Consider the following 20,900-nt stretch of genomic DNA (forward strand, 5'->3'; position numbering starts at 1 on the left):
CAACAGCTACTTGAAGCACTTAAATATAGCCTATCCTCAGTATCCTATATTTAATGGTCTAATCTAATGGTCTGCTAATTCATTCTGATCCTCATGCTATCTATCCATCATTTCTGAGCTCCTACAGTAGGCTAATAAAAATAATGATGATGGTATTTGTCAAGTGCTTACTAGGTGCCGAGCACTGTTTAAAGCACTGGGATAGATACGAGGTTATCAGACTATCCCACGTGGGGCTCACAGTCTTAATCCCCATTTTACAGATGAGGTAACTGAGGCACAGAGAAGTGAAAAGACTTGCCCAAGGTCACACAACTGACAAGTGGCGGAGCCGGCATTAGAACCCACGACCTCTGACTCCCAAGCCTGGACTCTTTCCACTAAGCCATGCTGATACCTACTAAATGCTTGGGAGTCTTCAGGAGAACGCAACAGAGAGCATCCACCCCCATATTCTTGTTCTTCCTCTAGTTCCCTCTCTTCATACATCATTCGTCCCCCATGAGACTGTAAATTCCTGAGGACAGGGAGAATGGGTTTTGCTTCTGGTGTACTCTCCCAAGTGCTTAGTACAGTGTGTTACATTTAATAGATGCTCAATAAAAGCCAAAATTGATTAAGTGACCAAAGTGGCTACTCACTGTCACTTTATTAACCGGCCTCTTTGTGCAGAGCACCTAAACACACCTCCCTATCGCTCAGTCTCATCCAGGAGCCTGGGGCCCTGTGAGATGGGAGTTCTATCTTGAAAGGGATTTTTTTAAATGGTATTTGTTAAGCACTTACTATGTGTCAGGTACCATACTAAGTGATGAAGGAGAAACCATCCATGGACACGGTCCATGTCCCACATGAGGCTTGCAATATTAATCCCCATTTTTACAGATGAGGTAACTGAGGCACAGAGAAGTTAAGTGACTTGCCCAAGGTCACAGCAGATAAGAAGTGGAGCCGGAATTACAGCCCAAGGCGTTCTGACTTCCAGGCCCATGCCCTACCCACTAGGCCACTGGCTCCGCCCCCCTCCCCCACCAAGTTTTTGGGACAGATCCATGCTATCTGTAAGAGGAGAGTGAGGTGACCTGCCCATCCAGGAATCCAAAGTCCTTTTCTTAAAAATGACCCATCATTTTTTAGTCTTTCACTTTAAAGTCACAAGACAGATTCTGAGTTGACCTTCCGTACCCTGAGGGGGTTAAAATAAAATTGTAATCAATTAATCAATCATATTTATTAAACACTTATGTGTAGAGCACTGGCTCTGGCCCTTCCACATCACTTTTTTCCAATACTCAGGGAAGAAAAAAAGGCCAACTTCCCTCTCTTTGAAACTTGATGATGCCTAGGTAACCTATTAGTTGCTAAATAAGGAATGGAGGAAAGTGGAAAAGAGACAGGGAAAAGAAAGGAGAATAAGACGTAAAGAGAAGAGAGGAGGAAAAGTGAGGAAAGTAAAGGAAGGGGATGGAAAAGGGGAAAAGGAGAAGGGAAGATGGAGAAGAAAAGGATGAGAAGGTTAAGTGGAGGAGGAGAAAAGGAAAGAGAAGCAGAAAAGCATTGAAGAGTCTTCTCCTTGCTTTTCAAAAATACTTAAATTCATGTTTGGTTAGAAAACAGTCTCTTATTGTTAGGTAATATCAAATTAACATTCATTATTCCCTCCTCATAATACTCCTGCCATTACCTACCTCATAAGAGTGGTAAGGCAAACTACTGGCAAAGAGAGGTAATGCTTTCCCAGTTCACAGATCACATGGGGAACTTGCAAGGAAGAGTCTGATATGATGTCTGATGACTGGTTATTGACTGAGACTGCACTTCCTCAAAGATGATTCTTGCTTCTTTTTTTTTTAAAAATAAATTCTACATTCTAATTTCTAATTCTAATTTCTCAACAACCCTAATGCTATCTGACTTGATAATGGAACTAAAATTGGGGGGGGATTTGCTACAAATACTGCCTCTTTTGTTACAGTGTCTGTGTCCCCCATCTAGACTTAAGGGCAGGAAACCTGCCTACCAACTCTGTTATAGTGTACTCTCCCAAGCACTTAGTATAGTGATGACTGCATGCAGTGCTTAATAAATACCACTGATTGACTGATCATAGATTACCCTAAAAGGAAGGAATTAGATTCGGGCCATGCCAATGATCTTCGTTTTGTGAGATGTATCCCTAGGCTCCTGCTGTTCCAATTGCCAACCTAAAAGGACTCTGGCTATCATCCCCAACACCTTCTGGGTCAGTAGTCTTGAGCTGCAGATTTCCACGAAAGTGAATGGGTTATGGCTGGGTTTCTAGAACAGGTTCAAGGATGTGGTAAGGGGCAACTTTGAGCCAAGCAAACATAGGGCTGATGTTTTTGGAACTAAGTGAAAATCGCTTCCTGCACACATTACTTCATAAACCATTCCTGGACCTGGAAAAGGTGGCCTTTTCCATTCCATATGAATGGAGGGAAGCGTCCCTTTTTTAAGTGCTTGCTATGTGCCAGGCACTGTACTAAGTACTGGTGTAGATACAAACTAATAATAATGATGATGATGTTATTTGTTGAGCGTTTATGATGTGCCAAGCACTGTTCTAAGCACTAGGGTAGATACAAGGTTAGGCAGGTTGGGCGCAGTCCCTGTCCCACATGGGGTTCACAGTCTTACTCCCTATTTTGCAGATGAGGTAACTGAAGCACAGAGAAGGGAAGTGACTTCACAAGGTCACACAGCAAACAAATCGCAGAGCCGAGATTAAAACCTAGGTCCTTCTGATTCCCAGGCCCATTCTCTACCCATTAGGCCAAGCTGTCTCCTGTTGGGAAGAACCGTCCAATTACTCTGATCTCCTCAGAAACCATTCATCTCTACTCTCAACTACACCAGTGAGAGAAATATCACATGATAGGAAGGCCCAAGGGGCAGGACTGATGTCCCGAGATGTTATTCGGTAGGTGTTTTCATCAGGTCCTCCTCTCCTCTGCCCCACTGCACTCATGCACATTTCTGTAATTTCTTTATTGATCTTAATGTCCGTCTCACCCTCTAGACAATAAGCGTGTGGTGGGCAACGAACGTGTCTACCAACTCTATTATTCTGCACTCTTCCAAGTGCTTAGTACAGAGCTCTGCACACAGTCACCACTCAGTAAATATGGCTGATTGGGACCTCAGTGAAGGCGAAGGAGTTCTAGAATTCAGGATTATAGGACAAGATGGCTAATGAGAGTAAGACCTACTGAGTCATTTTAGGATAAGGGCTGGGAAAACAAGGAGGAAAATGATCTCCTTTGAGAAGAAATTGAAATCTGGGTATCTTTCAGTCTAAAACATTTACCTTCATGTATATTCATGAGGAAAGATCTTAAATGAATACCAGAATAAGATAACTAAGGCCTCTAGGCCTCAGGTTTAAATATAAATGTACTGATAGAAGTTTTTCTTTCAAGAAGAACTGAGACTTGGGTAAATATTGAATTAACCAGGGAAACATTTCAAAGTCTTTTAATAGCTCCTTTCTTTCAATTCCTGATGTCTGTTTCCTGCCACTGCTAGTCAGAAGCACAAGAGGGAATAGCGCTTGGGGCAGCTCGGGGATATCACACTTAGAAGGATAAAGACAGTGCCTACAGTTGAGCCTGGCAGCTTCGAGCTCTGCCCTTCACTGGTTTTCAGAAAAACACTGGTAAACATAAGCCACCACCATGGCCCTCTGCCTGGAGATCAAAAATCTTTTGTGACAGCTTCCTCTGTTTTCCTTTTGTTCTGGGCACTAATTCCTCCATGAGAATGCATCTACGTTTGAATATGCATTTTATATGCTGCTCAATAGATGCATTTCAGGGAAAGCTCTAATGATAACATCAATACACCTGGAAGATGAGAATGAAAAAAGGTGCATGCATGGGAGTTTGCAGGTTTCTTGGTTGAAAGGAACAGACTTTCCACATGAACAGGTGTTTGAAAGACTAAGAGTTCATGTTTTGCCTTATTTGGAATTCACAAATGCCACCTGGCTATCAATTCTGAGCATTTCAGTTATGCAAGAAACCGTCTATTCCCTGACTATATTTTTCCCTCAAAATTACTTCCATTTAGTATTAAAGTACCAAATTTATTGAACATCCACTACTCAGCAAAGCACTAGCACTTGAGAAAGTATAACCCAAAGTGCTTCATTCCCTAGCCTCAGGCAGCGTACACTCTAACGGGGGAGACAGACATAAAATATTCATAGTTAAAGAATTTTAAATAAATAATTGAATGCACCATTGAATATAAATACCTGCTGAAGATGGGTGTGAATAGACACCTAACTGCTAGAAATGGCTGGTAATTTTATATAGCTTGATGTGGTGGGAGTCAGGCAGGCAGGCTTGTTGGAGGTGAGATTTTTAGGATGGCTCTAAGTGGAGAGTTCAGATCTAACCAATTTGTGAAGGGAGGGAGTTTGAGTCTAGGGGAACAGCTTGAGGAAAAGGGTAGAAGCAGGAGAGTTGATAATGAAGTATAGAAAGAGAAAGAGAGTCGGGGGGTGGGAGTGGGGGGATAATGATGGGAGTGCAGCAGGGCTGGAAACAAGGCCAGATATCCAAGCAGCGGCATCTAGGAGCAGTTGAAGACCCTGCTGACCCTGAATATTAAACTCCTTGAATAAAGATAAAGTGTTAAAGATCTGCTAAATTATTGTGAGGTCCAGTAAAACAAATCACTGTTATAGTTACAAGAGTGAAATATTAAGGCAATGTCTCCTCAAAATATACTGGGCTGATTTCTTATTTACACACCACTTCTCTGAAGTTGTTGGTAGGGCTTCCCTTTAGTACTGTTTCTCTCCCAATTTTAATCTTTAAAAAAACCTCCTGCTGGAAATGTAGAAATTTTGATGAGCTGGCAATAGCAATCATCAACTTGGCTACTGAGAAGCAGTTTGGCTCAATGGAAAAAGTATGGGCTTGGGAGTCAGAGGTCATGGGTTCTAATCCTGGCTCCACCACCTGTCAGCTGTGTGACTTTGGGCAAGTCACTTAACTTCTCTGTGCCTCAGTTACCTCATCTGTAAAATGGGGAGTGACTGTGAGCCCACGTGAGACAACCTGATCACCTTGTATCCCCCCTAGGGCTTAGAACAGTGCTTTGTACATAGTAAGTGCTTAACAAATACCATCACTATTATTATTACTGAACAGTGGGACAAAAGCAGTCTGTTGCCCAAACTCATCCTTGACATCACCTCTTCAGCTCCTGGCTAGGAGGCATAAGAGCCCATTCTTATGGCAGGGTTTCACCAAGGCCACTTTGGATAGGAATACAGAGGCTCCATCACATTTAAATATAGTAGCTACTTGAATAATCACAAAGAAAATATCCCTGCTGTCTTTTAAAATATTTTCGGCCTCATTAGCTCGATTTAAAAATCACTAACGCCTGTTGTACAGGAGATGGTAGGGATGTGAAATAGATCAAAGATTTCTTGGAATAATGCAACTTGCAATAGCAGAAGGGAACAAACCAAATTTCCTCTAGCACATCAGACTTTCGGGAACACATCATTTGACAAAGACACAGAAATTACATGTTTGTATCCTGGTGTGAATTGTGGACCCCTCAATGGAAAACTGAGGCAGCACCTTTTTAGTTTATAAGTCTTTTTTTCCCCCCTATTCAGCCATCAGCTCTGGGAAATCATTACATTGTAGTATAGTACATGAGGTCTGAATCCATAAGAGTGTCCATTTGCTGGCTTCCTTCCCCGGGGTTGGGAATACATGGTGGTCATGATCTGTGTTTGAGGTATGAGAATTTAGCTGCTTGAATGAGCCCATTAAAGAGGCAGCCAGAATACAAGCTCTAAACTGAGGGCTAATAGAACCTGGACTGTTCAACTCTAAGGGCTGAATAATGATTTGCAGTCCAATCTCTTTCAATTCTATTTTCTCACTAACATTTAACATGAATTTAAGTGCTTGTGACAGGAGCCAGCCTCCCAACTCTGGAAAGCCACTTATTGCTTTTATCCTGAGATTCCCAGCCCGATCCCTTCAGTTTGCCAGATGGGTTTAGATGTTAGCACTACAGTAGTCTCACCTTTTGCCTGTCTATATTCCAAACTGACGATTGGCCCTGGCCTTTAAATCACTCAGGAATGCCAACTCCGTTCATAGGTACCACGGCTTAGCAGGTAGGCAATCAATCATCCGAAAGACCATCTTGGCCCAGATGATGCATGTGCAGTAGAATCTGGGATGTGGAGCTAGGATAATAATAACTGTGGTATTTGTTAAGTGCTTACTATGTGCCGAGAACTGGGGTAGATGCATAGTAATCAGGTTGTCCTACGTGGGGCTCACAGTCTTTATCCCCATTTTACAGATGAGCTAACTGAGGCACAGAGAAGTGAAGTGACTTGCCCGAAGTCACACAGCTGACAAGTGGTGGAGCTGGGATTAGAACCCATGACCTCTGACTCCCAAGCTCATGCTCTTGCCACTAAGCCACGCTGTTTCTAGAAGCTTTTTTAATACTCCGCAAATAAAGAGTAAATGGTTCATTATCTTTACCCGCTTAGCTTTTTTACTGCAAAGAGGCCTCAATTTCTCTCTCATTTACTGAAAACAGTAGAATGTCGATCAAAATTCAGTTGCTCAAAAGAGCCTTAGACTAAACCTTTTTTTTGGATCCAACCAAACCAGCCTGGTTTGAATGATTGGATTAAAAAAAGTCCAGAGAACAGAAAATAATAAAGAGGGAGCCTGCTAGAAGCTAATTATGTTCTGTTAAATAAAACACTCTTAGAAATCCCAGTCCCAGGGAGGTCAAGTAGGTCTCAAGGGACCATTTAGGAAAAAGGCCCTCAGGAGGGGGGAGGCCAACGTCCCATGACATTTTTGCCCCACTTGCTCTACCTACCCTCCTCTCCCTTATACTTTTTTCTTGTCTGTTTTTCTTAGGCCAGTGCTGCCAGGTGGGCAGTGATGCACTTGGAGATGGGGGAAGAATTACAGATGAAGTCATCAGAACGCCCCAGTCGTTAGTCAAGCCAGTGGAGTATCTGAATTTCTGATGTTCTCTCATTCATGTTCTCAGAAATAGTGTATTTTAGGAAAGAGGAAGTGGAATATCAACTTACTAAACAGTTGGCAATAGAGGGCCTGTAAACTTCTCTTCATGGTATCATCTGGTCCTGCTTGTCCTCCAGTTTATTCATGATTCTGTCTGAGAAATACAGGAAAGAAAAATGTTTAAGGTTCATTTAGAGAAAGGAACCACAATATCCAATTCAATCATCCAGGATCAGGTCAATTAAAGTACTTTTCACTGGAATAGTCATTTTTAAATGCTCCAACTCTACAGTGAACTCTAAGAGAAAAACCAGGAATGGGTGATTTGGGGTTTTCTTTTGACGGGGCACAAACTTCTGTTCTTGTACCAAAGTCCCAAATGTTGCACTTCTTTGGGAAAATTCACAACAGAATGTGAACACAGAAACTGGCTTCTAAATTTGTTTTGACATTTGTATCTTTGAAATTTTAGGCACTTTAGATAAAAACCTTCAACAACAAAAAACATTCCTACTTTCCTTGCCCCCTTCCTCTCACCCGCTTCTCAAATCATCACCATCCATAATTGTTTCCAGTTTTGGATAAACCCCAAAGTTGGATTCACTCAAAAATTGTTTTAACGTGAAATAGACATTGGCTTTTTAAGCAATCACACTAATTTCTTAGAACCCCAAAGCCTGACGTAAATTACATTGATGCAAAATAACAACAACAAAACCCCAACAACTTTTGGAGAGTAACCAACCAAAACTTTTGTAGATATTTAATTGATTATATTTATTGAGTGCCTACTATGGGCTTAGCACTGTACTAAGTGCTTGAGAAAGTACAATAAAACAGAATCGGAAGATACATCCCCTGCCCCCACTAAATCAAAGAGGACCACCACACAGATTTACTTATGAAAGGTGGGGACAGAAATCGATAGGGCTCAGGACTGGTTTAAGGCTAGGAATAGTGACAGTGAAAGGAAGAAGAAGAAGTCTCAGAAAATGGCAGTCAGCTTTACATTACATTGGTACTTTCTTATTTAAGGTCATCCATTCATTCAATCGCATTTCCTGAGCGCTTACTGTGTGCAAAGTATGTTTATTGATCAGGGAGGTGACTGCAAGATCCTTGAGAGGAAATGTGTCTACCGAATCTGTTGTATTCTGCTTAGTACAGTGCTCTTCACATCTTAAGTGCTCAAAAAATGCCACTGATTGACATTTCTCTGGCACTGGTGGATAATGAAAGGAATGGAAAAATCTCTGCAGGCCCGTGGACTTTTGCATCTGTTTGCAAACTGGTTTCAAATTTAGTTTATTTGCATTCTGGTCATTGATTTAGTGTATTACTCAGGGACGGATAGTTCAGGTGGGAAAAAATTAATAACCCTGTATTTATTTTAATGAGCTAAGAGGCAAATTTCACATCTTTTGGGAAAGTTATCAGAAAGAGGGTGATGGCAATGTGACATCAGGTTTCAAGTCACACTGAAGGTCTCATGGTTGTTCTCTTGTCTGTCTTTCTATATCATTTCAGACAATGTGGGCAGGGAAAGTGTCTACCAACTCTGCCTGGGGTGGGCAGGGATTGTCTCTCTCTATTTCTGAATTGTATTTTCCAAGCACTTAGTACAGTGCTCTACCCCCAGGAAGCGCTCAATAAATACAACAATGAATGAACTCTGTTATGCTGTACTATCACAAGTGCTTAGTACAGTGTTCTGCACTTGATAGGTGCTCAATAATACAACCAATTGACCGATTCGACCCACCACCACAAAGGCCACCTCTGACTCCTTGAGCAATTATTCCACCATCATCACTTGGGGACTCTACTCAGCTTCTGACAAGACAGGGTCACAAGTCACAAAGGCACTGCTAACACTGATGTGCTAGATCCCACTTTACAGGGTGGGGTGCGGGAGGAGAATGGATGACGGCTGTTTGTGTGGGGAGCTAAAATGGAACAATAGACAGCAAGAGGAAGCTCCACTATAGTGCTAACCTTCCCACTGTGCCTCCATCTCGACTGTCTCGCTGACCCCTGGCCCAAGTCCTGCCTGGAATGCCCTCACTCTTCCTCACTCCTCAAATCCTCACTCCTCCTCAAATCCTCAAATTCTCACTCCTCACTCACTTCCCACTTCTCAAATCCAAGAGACCATTACTCTCCCCCCTTTCAAAGCCTTACTGAAGGCCCATCTTCTCCACAAGGCCTTTCCAGACTAAGACCCACTTTTCCTTACGTCCCATTCCCTTCTGCATTGCCCTGACTCGCTCCCTCTGCTCTTCTCTCCTCCCAGTCCCCCAGCACTTATGTACGTACCCGTCATTTTATTTATTTGCATTGATGTCTGTCATCCCCCTCTCTAGATTGTAAGCCCGTTGTGGGCAGGGAATGTCACTGTTTATTATTGCATTGTACTGGCACACAGTAAGTGCTCAATAAATATGACTGAATGAACGAAAGAAGAAATGTTTTAAGGATACTGTGAAGTGTAGCCTCGGGTGAAAAGCAGGAAGCTGAGACAACTGAGGCAGGCAGACTAGCTTGGAGTAACATTTCAAGCTAGAAACAAGTGACTCTTTTTAAGCAAAAGCTGTGACAGGGTCACAAGAGAGAAGCAAAAAGAACCCAGTGCCAGCAGGCATGGCAAATGCATTAACACAATAAGGGACAAACTCTGTGTCTACATGATATGATTTAGGCTGGGATTCTCGCGTTACTTTCTTCAGCCCCATTACATCCATACACAATCTTCATTACCAGGGGCCCATGTTTGAATTTGTAGGGCAATGAAATACAGGCTAATTTGGGGAACTGTTTTTATGGTATTTGTTAAGCACTTTGTGTAAATTATGCACTGGGGCAGATACAAGATAATCATGTCGGACACAGTTCCTGTCCCACATAAGGCTCACAGTCTTACTCCCCATTTTACAAATGAGTTAACTGAGGTGCAGAGAGGTTATCCTAACCCTAATTAGTTAATGACCTGCCAAAGGTCACACATCAGACAAGTGGTGGAGCCAGACTTAGAAGCCAGGTTCTCTGGCTTGCAGGGCCGTGCTCTTTCTACTAGAAAACACTAATTCTGGGTATGCCTTATATAAGGAAGTGCAGTACATGATAAAACCAAATGACTGAGGAAAAAACTTAGAAAGTAAGGGAAATACTGACCGGCCTTTCTAGCGGGAAGCAGATGCATGTGTTTGCTAATTACCAGCACGGAGGAAGCCATTCATCTCAAGTGAGTCGCACGGAACTGGGCCAGCCACTTAAGTGTAGCAAACCTTATGTAATATAACCCCCTTTACCTATTAAACTGAATGAATAAACACTTCCCATACTCAGAAGGTAAACACTCTGCAATCTGTTTGGACTGTATGTTCCAATTAGGCAGGCACACTTGGCAGTGAAAGGTGAAATTCCCGATCTCAGTGTTTTGATCATGTAAATTGATTTGAGATCACTAGTTAATCTGTAGTCTGCCACAGTAAAATGGATGAAAAGCAGACCCTCACCTTACCAACCCTCTTCAGACGAATGAATGGGCGACAAAGAAAGGACTGCGACATGGACTCAGAACATTTGGCACAATTTCTTCCAAAAGATAGAGTTAATCAGGAGATCCTGGGAAGAACATTTTCTCTGGCACTCTCTGACATTGTACCGTAAGCAGCGTGGTCACACATGGGGCCACAATGGGAACGGGCACCAGAACAAGTTGGGCAAATCAGACTCCTGCTCCTCGGCTTGTCCAAACTCATTCAACCCAACTTGGCGTGACACTGAGACCTTGAATATGGACAGTATTTTTATTTTCTCAAAGCTCTTTTACATTACTTATCTCACTTTGTCCTCACAACAGCCCAGTGAGGTAGGGAGAGGAAGGCATTTTACAGGAAGGCCTTTTACAGATGGGAAAGCTGAGGCCCAGAGAGGTTATGTATCTGGCCTAATTAACTTGTATCTACCCCAGCACTTAGAAGAGTGTTTGACACATAGTAAGTGCCTAATGAATGCCTTTAAAAAAAAAAAGTGACGAGGTTAAAAAAAAAAGTGACTTGAGGTCACACAGCGGGCTAGTGCAGAACCGGGGCTAGAGCCCAGGTCTTCTGATTCCCATTCCCATGCTCTTTCCACTAGTCGACTGAGAATACAGAAACAAGTCAGGATATCTCAACTCTGTACCACGAGAGCTACGGAAAGTAATTTACCTACTCTGAACCTCAGTTTTCCATCAATTAAATGGGAGCATTACTACCTCTCAGGGGGACAGTGAAAGAAAAAATGAGGTGATATATTTGAAAAAGCTCCAGGGACAGGCCTAATATAAATTAAGAGTATACCCCTGCTCAGTTAGTCAAAGGCTCCGAGTACCCATTGCATCTTGAAAATTCTCCTAGATGTGAGGGAGAATTTTAAGGAAAGAGAGACAGTTCCTTCTTCCAGTGTACTTTTCCTGTCCCTATTCCCAGCATTCTGGACATGGGGAGAGTAAGGTGAACAGCAGTGGGAGTAGGCAGGGTGGGTCTGGACTACTCTGTTCCATTACGACAGCACTATTAAGACAGACTGCAACTAAACAATTAAGAGGTTTCTTTTGGAGACTGTACAAATCAGACCATCTGGAGCCAGCAGTTTTGATTGTTTAAGATTTGAGCGACTGTTACACCAGACTCTAGCTTAGGAAAAGCATTCTCCTGAAACTTAAGTCCGCACTTCAGGAACTTTCTTGCTCTGATTGAGGCAGTGTCCACTCAGGTCCACTCAAAAAGGTCCAGCTGATAATAAAAAAAAATCCTGTGGGAGAGCCTTTCAGCAGCAGAGTCAAATAAATGATCCAATGCCTCTGTCTGTGGAGAAAACTACCGTTACTAGAAGAAAGACAGCAGGGTCAACTTTCTGCTTCAGTTTTCTTTGGAAACTTACCACAATCTCACCGGGATCTGTGAGGATTTCACAGATCTAGCTTCCCCGTCCCTGTCAGCATAGCTTTGCCCTGCCCTCTCTAAAATTCCCACTTCTAGTTGATGGCAAACTGCTAAAGGAAGCTGAATGATTCACAACAAAGCAGTACTTTTTTTAAAAAAAAAAACACAAGAGACAGATATGAATTCCGAATCTGCCAATTAATGTGAATTCCCTCTGGGTGACAGAGAGAAAAATCCCACATGCTTCTAACTACCCGCTGGTCTTATTTGCATTTTTTGCTACTAATGGCATGTTGGTTTCCCTTACAGTTTAAGACAGTCAACGGCAACATAAAATATGGTGAAGCAGATGCTAGTTATACCACTATACCAATACAGAATGGTTTCTTATGACATTTAAACGTATTAAGATCATTTACTCCACTCTAAAGAATAGAAAGAAATTTGCATAAGGTCAATACTTTTTTCTGATATCCTTCCCTTTTCTTATGGTGCTAAAGCTATATATAATCAGTTAAAGGACTAAACTCTTCTGAAGAAGGTTTAAATACTGGAGGAGCAGCTTCTATCATTTTGAGTGAATTACTTATGAAAAAGATTATTTCCTGAACACCACAACCTCATTACTCTTTAAGTGAAAAAAAAAATCGTGAGAAATTGGACTCAGGAGCCTAGATGATGGATTACTTTTTTTGTAGACCATGTTTCATGTAGGCTTATATACTGAAAAATGTGTTGATTCCTTCCAGTGAAATGGGGACTAAGGACCATTAAAATGAATCCAACTCAATCATGTTGTTTAGATTTGGAATCAACACTTGGATCAATTGCAAGCCCTTTGAAAAGGCAAAGCATTGCACCATTTGAAATTGCTTTACCTCCTAGATATTCCAGAATTTTAATCTTCCAATTCGACCTTTTTTTTTTGAGTTATTTTAAAGAGCTCCAATAGCTTCTTCAATTGCCAGGATCGGGTACAGTCCATTTCAACTTGGAATTGAGGTTTTGTTTTAAAATAAGGTAATGGTTTCTTCTGAGAAGTCCAGGCTCCTGAGGGAGCCATCCATCAATAGTTTCTATGGAGCATCTACTGTGAGCTGGGCTGAGTACAATAGCGTTGGTAGATACTATCCCTGCTCTCTAGAGTTTACAATCTAGCAGGGAAGCCAGACATTAAAATAATTTACAGATAGGAGGAAGAAAGAAAGTTAGGTATAAAGAGTGAGTTCCTAAGTAATAGGTTATATAAGTTGGTTTGTAAAAATTGCTATAAATGCAGTTGTGTAGTTGCTGGAGAAATGCTGAGACAGTGGATGGGGGGAAGGGAGGCATTGTGACAGGGAAGAAGTCATTTTGTGAGGAGTTTGAAGAGGGACAGAGCTCTAACCTGATAGAATTGAAGGGGAGGATCAATCTATCGATGGTAGTCATTACGTGCTTATTGTGTGCAAAGCACTGTACTAACCACTTGGGAGGGTCCAGTATAATAGAGATTGCAGAGACCTCAAGAGACCCACAAGGACCTCATAGTCTAGATGGGGAGGAAAGACATTAAAATAAATTACATACAGGTACATAAGTGTTGAGTGGCTGAAGGGGTGGTGAATACCATGTGTTTAAAGGATATCATGTGTTTGGATGCAGAAGAGAGAAAGAGCAGAAAGATGTTTTTCTGATGTGAAAAGATGCCAGAAAGAAATGCAATCAAATGTCTGACTCCTGTCCCCTTTCCCCCTATATTTTTGGATAGTTAGCCCCATGAGGGCTAGAGACCATGTCTAGTTCATTCATTCATTCATTCATTCATTCATTCAATCGTATTGTGCGCTTACTGTGTGCAGAGCACTGTACTAAGCACTTGGAAAGTTCAATTTGGTGACAAATAGAGACAATCCTAGTTTCTACCTCTGTGCTTCTTCCCAGCATTCCTTACTATGGAATGCAGTATGCACTTTACAAATGGAATTGCTATGACTACTGCTATTATCATTTAAACCTTTATGTTCTTCGATTTGGTCTATGGAAAAACATCAAATGATTATCTGAAATGCATTAATAAATCAAAACCCAATTATTTCTTAGCCCAGAAAGATATTTGTGGGAAATGGTTAAAGCATACCACTCTGAGTGAATTTCCAAAGTGTCTCCATGACCTCCTCAACACGCTACCACTCCTTTCTTATCTCTCTCCTGCTTCTCAGTTGTTGCTCAAGCTGCTCAGCGTGGCCTAGCAGAAAGAGTATGGGCCTGGGAGTCTGAGGGCCTGGGCTGCAATTCCAGCTCTGCCACGTGTCTGCTGTGAGATATAGGACAAGTTACCTACCATTTCTGTGCCTCAGTTGCCCCATCTGAAAATAGGGATTAAATCCTACTCCCTCCTACTTAGAACGTGAGCCCCATGTTTGGAGAGGGGCTGTGTCCAACCTGATTATCTTATATCTACCCCAGGACTTAGTACACAGCTCGATACATAAGTGCTCAACAAGTACCATTAAAAAAATCAAAAATGATAAACATATACACAAAGAGGAGGATGCCAACATATACCACTTCTTCAAAACCCAGACCAGCTACAAAGCAAATCATGCAATACGAATAAATTCCACCCTCGGCCAGAAAATGGGGCTTTGATATGGCAGAAGAAGTGAAGAGCAAGGGTTCCTGGAATCCCATTTAGTGCCCTGTAGTACCTGAAGAGCAAGGCACTGGGGTAAAAGGACGCAATATTCTGTTGCTGAATTGTACATTCCAGGCGCTTAGTGCAGTGCTCTGCACATAGTAAGTGCTCAATAAATACTATTGAATGAATATTAGTGTCAACAGAATTTACTGAGCATACACTGAGTTTAGAGCATTATTCTAGGCTCTTGGGGAACCTACTTATAGAAGTGGGTGATCCTTGCCTTTGAGAAACTTTCAGCCTCATGGGAAACAGTAGGAAATAATGGATAGACATGCAGCTTCTAAGTATACAGGGAAGTCCAGGGCAGGCATGGGAGTCAGAGGATGTAGGTTCTAATCCCTGCTCCACCACTTGTCTGCTGTGTGACCTTGGGCAAGTCATTTAAATTCTCAGTGCCTCAGTTACCCCATCTGTAAAATGGGGATAAAGATTGTGAGCCCCACATGGGACCAACTGATTACTCTGTATCTACCCAGCACTTAGAACACTACTTGGCACATAGTAGGTGCTTAACAAATATCATAATTACTGTTATTATTACTTGGTCAGGGTACTGTGATTGCCCCCTGCTACCATCTGTTCCACCATAACTCTGGCCATCATAGCTGGGAGCCCCACCTCTGTTGGTGAATCAATCAACTGTATTTACTGAATGTTGACTGTGTACACAACACTGTAATCTCTTGGGAGAGTACAGTATAACATAGTTGGTAGACTCGTTCCCAGCCTGCAGTGAGTTTTACAGTGAGTTTTACAGGGAGCTGAGGGAGGAGTGAAGAAAGGGAACAAATCCATGTGCCAGAGTGACGCAGACGGGAGTGGAAGAAGGAATGAGGGCTTAGGGAAAGCCTCTTGGAGGAGATGTGCCTCCAATAAGGCTTTGAAGGTGGGGAGAATAATTGTCTGCTAGATATGAAAGTAAAGGGAGAAAGCTTATCCTCAAAGTATTTTGAACATTATGAATATTGGAGCAGTTTGGCTCAAATAGTCCTATTCTTTGTAAGTAATTAATGTCAAAGAAAGCAATCTGTCAATTTCAGCTGGCTTCTGCTCGAATCTTCAAGAGTTACTTCCCCAACATTCGTTCTCAGAACAATAAAGCTATAGTGATTGAAGTCACCTAAAGTCACCTAAGTCCATCCCCCATTTCCAGGTTAGACTTTCTCTAAATAGTCCGTTGAGTGGACTCAGAATCTATGGTCTGAGCTAAACACTTTTTCCTTCATGTATCAAATATTCAATTTTATCAAATTTACATCAGGATTAAAAGGTGGGAGCAGTTTCACTTGTTATTCATGATGACGTTTTGGAGATGTCTGCAAAAGGAAAGACCGATTTTTGAAAGCTGACAGTTTAGAGATTAAGGGTGTCAAATCAGAAAAAAAGAAGACATGTTATTCAGTCTGCAGAATATACCTAAAATGAAAAAACCCTGAGTCAATGTTTCTTAAATATTTGGATCCAGGCTGTTTCATCCAAATTTATTAGCATGAGTTAGTTTAGAATTTTTTAAGGAATTTAGGATTTGTGCGTTCTACTTTCTTCACTGGAACATCATCACGATTAATTTGATAATGTCTACAAAACATTTTAAGCTTCCTCAAAAGAAACTTGCTAAATGTATCCTAAAAGTAAGAGTTTAGGATATATAAAATGAAAAAGTGGTGAAAGGAATATGTCTTGGCCTGGGATCTGACATCAGACGCAGCACTAATCTCAAAAATCCATCACATTGCATATGAGACAGTTTGAATTAGAATGAAACACTCAACTACACTGAGTTGACTGAGTTGAATAGACATATTGACTGTGAAATGTGTACCTGCTAGTGAAAATTGCCCCCTAATATGATCTCATTACTGCAAAAATGTTAGGTAAAAGTGGGTTAATGCTCATCAGTGTTGGATTAGAATAGGATAATGCTAAAAAGACTTCTTGTCCAAGATAAGAAAGTGAAGTAACCTGAAGTGGACTACACACATTTCCTCTATTCTGAAATCTAAGGCACGATAGGCTCCTCAGGCTGAGTATTATCTTCAAAGATGTTATGTGCTGGGAACACTGTCTCAGGAGTTGTGAATGGAACCAAGTACTCTACCCTGGAGGAAATCCAGTGATTCTTCTAATACAAGAGAAAGGCAAGTATTTGAAATTGCTCAATTTAAAATGGAGTACTCGTATTTCATTTTATGATGCTCGATATACCATTAGCATGAACTGCGGCTTTGAATCCTAGATGCTAATGTGAAGTGCCAAGGTGGAAGTAACATAAAAATAATAATGACGATAACTGTGGTATCTGTTAAGCCTTTATTGTATTAAGCACTGTACTAAGTGCTGGGATAGATACAAAATAATCAGGTCCCACATGGAGCTCACCATCTACGGAGGAAGAACAGGAATTCAATCCCCATTTTTTAAATGAGGGAACTGAGGCACAGAGAAGTTAAGTGGCAGAGCAGGGATTAGAACCCAGGTCCTCTAACTCCTAGGCCTGTGCTCTTTTCACTAGACTCCAGTGCTGCCCATTAGAATATGTGGTTCTCCAAAACACCTGGGCAATGAGATCCAAAACGTGAAATTTTCTGGAGATACAAGGGCTAAATAATACCACTGCACTGGGTTGCCTCATCCCAATTTATAATTGTTTCATTTTTAAATCAATTCTCCTAGAAATGATTAGTAATAACATAAGATTTAGTGAACCTAGGATCTACCCATCCACATGAGGACTGATTAAATCCTGGATATACGGCCCTGAAATAAATGAATTAAATAACAGTGACAGAAACGTCTTTGAAGATAGACTAAACACACAGGCCAGTCAGGCAAATTAACACAATTTCAAAGACCGAGAACTCAATTTTAAAAAAAAAGGTATGAAGAACTCAGAATAAATTAGACTGTAGAAAATAAGATTTGAAAGAAAATGGAAAAATCAAGTTAATGGCACTTCATACTATCCTTTAGGCTCCTGGTACTGCCATTAGGTCCATCCTTGTTAGGAATTGGTTAAGTGTGATAAAAAGCTGAAGAAAATTTCTGCTAAAAATGAGATTTGAAACTGGGGGTAGGCCTGAAGTTCTGTATCTGGATGTACTGCTGGTGTTATTCCCATCACTCTGGGAATCAGGAGACTTGGGTCCTAGAATTTATTCATACTAATGTCTGTCTCCCCCTCTAGATTGTTAGCTCATCATGGGCTGTGAATGTGTCTGAATCTGTTACATTTTACTCTCCCAAGCACTTCTTACAGTGCTCCACACATAGTAAGTGCTCAATAAATACCACTGATTGATTGACTCAGCAAACAGAAATGCCTGCTGGAGTTATGCTGGAGTTATGATGAAGGATTCCGAACAAGGACTCACTCAGAACATTCTGTGGGGTGGCAAGAGCCAACAGAAATTCTGAAAAATAGCCCAAATGGGTGGTGAAGGCCCCAGTGACTATTAGGCAACCTCCGGCTGGGTTACGGTCCGCTGGTGCAACAGCAGCACTGAGCCACACTCACTTCGCCATAAGCGGGTCTTACACAAAACAATTCTTTGGGAGCACTTTGCAAAACGCTGCACCTCTGCTCATGCCTGCTTACCCAGTGCACAGTGAACCCCAAAAGGAACATGACCAGCAAGAGGGAGAGCATGCCAATGATGCCCACAAACCATGATTATAATCAATTCTTTCGTGCAAGTTCTTAGGCCTCGGGCTTATAGGTCGTTCTCAGTGGGACACTCTGTCACTGCTAGATTTTATTCTGTTCTATTTTTGTAGCCTGCCTCCATCCCTTGGGGGAGCTTCAATAGGATCTTGCTGACCCACTGACAATTGATATTGGAAGGATCCAAAGCTATATGTTCACACTTTATCTTCATATAAATCGACTCTGCAGGAAATGCTGAATGTTACATCTCCTGAGGACCAACGTGACCTATGGTTTATTCAGGCGCAGAGGGAGGAGGAGGACCTCATGAGGAAAAGGAGGTTTCTGACTTGTCTCCTTTTGGTCTCAACCCTGTCAGATAGAATTTTGGGTAGAAGTAGAAGGAGGTGAGAAACTCTGTCTCTGATTTCACCTGCACTTCACAGGCTCCCAGGCTTCACTGAGGAGTAGGCACTCTATGTCACTGCTCTTCCAAGGCCTGGCATGTGTCACCAACCCCAGGACCATGGCTGCTCTGCAAAAGCCCCCCCCCCCCATCCCTCTCCGTACACACACACACACACACACACACACTCATCCCACACACCCCTGAATTCATGGACTACTGGAACGACTGTCTTTCACACTAAGTGATCCCTCTGTGTTTCGGTGAAATGAAATAAGGCAATGAAGATGTAACGATGAACCGAAGTCAAAGGAGCCCCTTGGAGTTGACAGCTCACGGAATATCTCCCAGCCAAAGGGGGATGGGCAAATCCCAGAACAATCCCGGATTAAGGAAGAAATGGAAGATAATATAAGGGAAATGTCAAGACATCCTTAACTACTTCTGGCTGGCCCCTGAGTCACTGGGCCCCGTCCATCATACTACCGCACTGAATTAAAACATCAGGTGATGAGCAAAAAGAGGGCTGAGTTAGACAGGCGTAGCCAAACCAGTTCATGGAGCACTCAACCTCTGTATCTGAAACCCATCACCCTCTTCAATCTTTCTGTTATGCTTTTTCCTTTATTCACTGTTCAAGGTGAAAAGGCCTGTTGATCACTTGCTTTGCTTGCCAAAGATGATGCCACTGCTAATAAGATCCTAACCACATATGTAAGTGTGGCTGAAAAGAAGACTGATGTGAGACCAACATACCCTGCCACCATGTTCTCATTACTTATTATTATTATTATGTTTTAAATGCTATTTGTCAAACTCTGTTTAAGCACTGGGGTAGATACAAAATAACCAGTTTGGACACAGTTTCCATCCCACATGGAGCTCCAGTGTAAGTAGGAGGGAGAACTGGTGTTGATTCCTCATTTTACAGGTGAGGTAACTGAGGCACAGAGAAGTAGTGATTTGCCCAGGATCACTCAGGAAACAACTGGCAGAGCCAGGATCAGATTTCAGGTCCTTTAACTCCCAGGCCCATGCTCTTTCCACTAGGCCCCACTGCTTCTCCGCCATGGTTATTTTTCATTATCTTTTATCTATCCAGAGTTTAATAAAGTGTTTGGCACAGAGTAAGCATTTAACAAATACCAAGATTATTATTATTACTGCAGGAAGCCTTCTCCAGTTTATTGCTCCACTTCCCTGGTTAATCCCCGCAACAATCATCCTAGCATTTTGTATCAACCACACACTTACTCAGAAACATGAAAACACCTTTGTACAAATGCTATCACTTAAGTACTCAAATATTCACTTTCCTCTTCTAAATTATTTTTGCGATTGTCCTCCCTACTAGACCGTAAACTCTTCAATGGTAGGGATTTTGTCTACTAACTCTAGTTTACCATCTGCCTTCTTTCAGTGCTTACCTGTCTGCTCTCTTTACTCACTATTCCTCAACTCACCATCTTCATTCCTCTCAATCCGGCTTTCTCACTGTACCTCACTCTCGACTCTCCCACCTCCATCTTCTATTCACGCAGTTCCTCTCTCCCCACGTACACCCTCACAGCCCTTCCCACTTTAAAACCTCTCCTAAAACCCCATCTCTACCCTTCTCCAAGCTCTTCCTGATTAAATTCCCAGCACCTTGATCCAGAACATCCCCTCAGCCAATTACAACACTTACGAGTGCATTTACATTCTCCTTAGCACTCCTGTGCCTGTTCAACTGATTTATTTTGACTACTCTAGTTGTAAAATAATCAATCAATAATTAACGGTATTTATTGGATGCTTCCTATGTGCAAAGCACTGCACTAAACATTTGGGAGAGTAAAATGCAGCAGAGTTGGTAGAAACGTTTCCTGCCCATAACAAACTTAAATACTTTCACGTCCATCTCCCCCAATTAGAGTGTAAGGTCCTGGTGGGCAAGGAAGACGTCTCTGCCTTATTCTGTACTTCCCAACAGCCTAGTGAGGTCAAGGCACTAAATCAGTGCTCAATAAATGCTTCTGCTGCTGCATTCCAAGCACTCAGCACAGTCTTCTACACCCAATAGGCATTCACTAAATACTGACTGCCCGACTGATAGTAATGGTTGTCTGAGGAGAAGATGGAAGTGATAGTGAAGCCACTGTAAGTTGTGAATTTACAAACTTACAAATTAATATTTTGTGAAGGCCAA

At 41.9% G+C, this 20,900-nt stretch overlaps 1 protein-coding gene across 3 annotated transcripts in view; it reads right to left on the reverse strand.

Moving 5' to 3' along the window:
• The window catches only part of TMEM108 (transmembrane protein 108), a 209,404-nt gene that overhangs the window by 107,187 nt on the left and 81,317 nt on the right, over window positions 1–20,900 (reverse strand). For 2 of the 3 annotated variants that reach the window (XM_029070128.2, XM_029070129.2), the window contains exon 3: window positions 7,121–7,206. In XM_029070128.2, the coding sequence (XP_028925961.1) occupies window positions 7,121–7,160 (40 nt within the window). In that variant the 5' untranslated portion in view covers window positions 7,161–7,206. The remainder of the gene's footprint in view (window positions 1–7,120; window positions 7,207–20,900) is intronic. The other variant, XM_039912966.1, reaches the window with a different exon arrangement.

This window comes from Ornithorhynchus anatinus, chromosome 8 (genome assembly GCF_004115215.2).
Source record: "Ornithorhynchus anatinus isolate Pmale09 chromosome 8, mOrnAna1.pri.v4, whole genome shotgun sequence".
NCBI classification, from domain to species: domain Eukaryota; kingdom Metazoa; phylum Chordata; class Mammalia; order Monotremata; family Ornithorhynchidae; genus Ornithorhynchus; species Ornithorhynchus anatinus.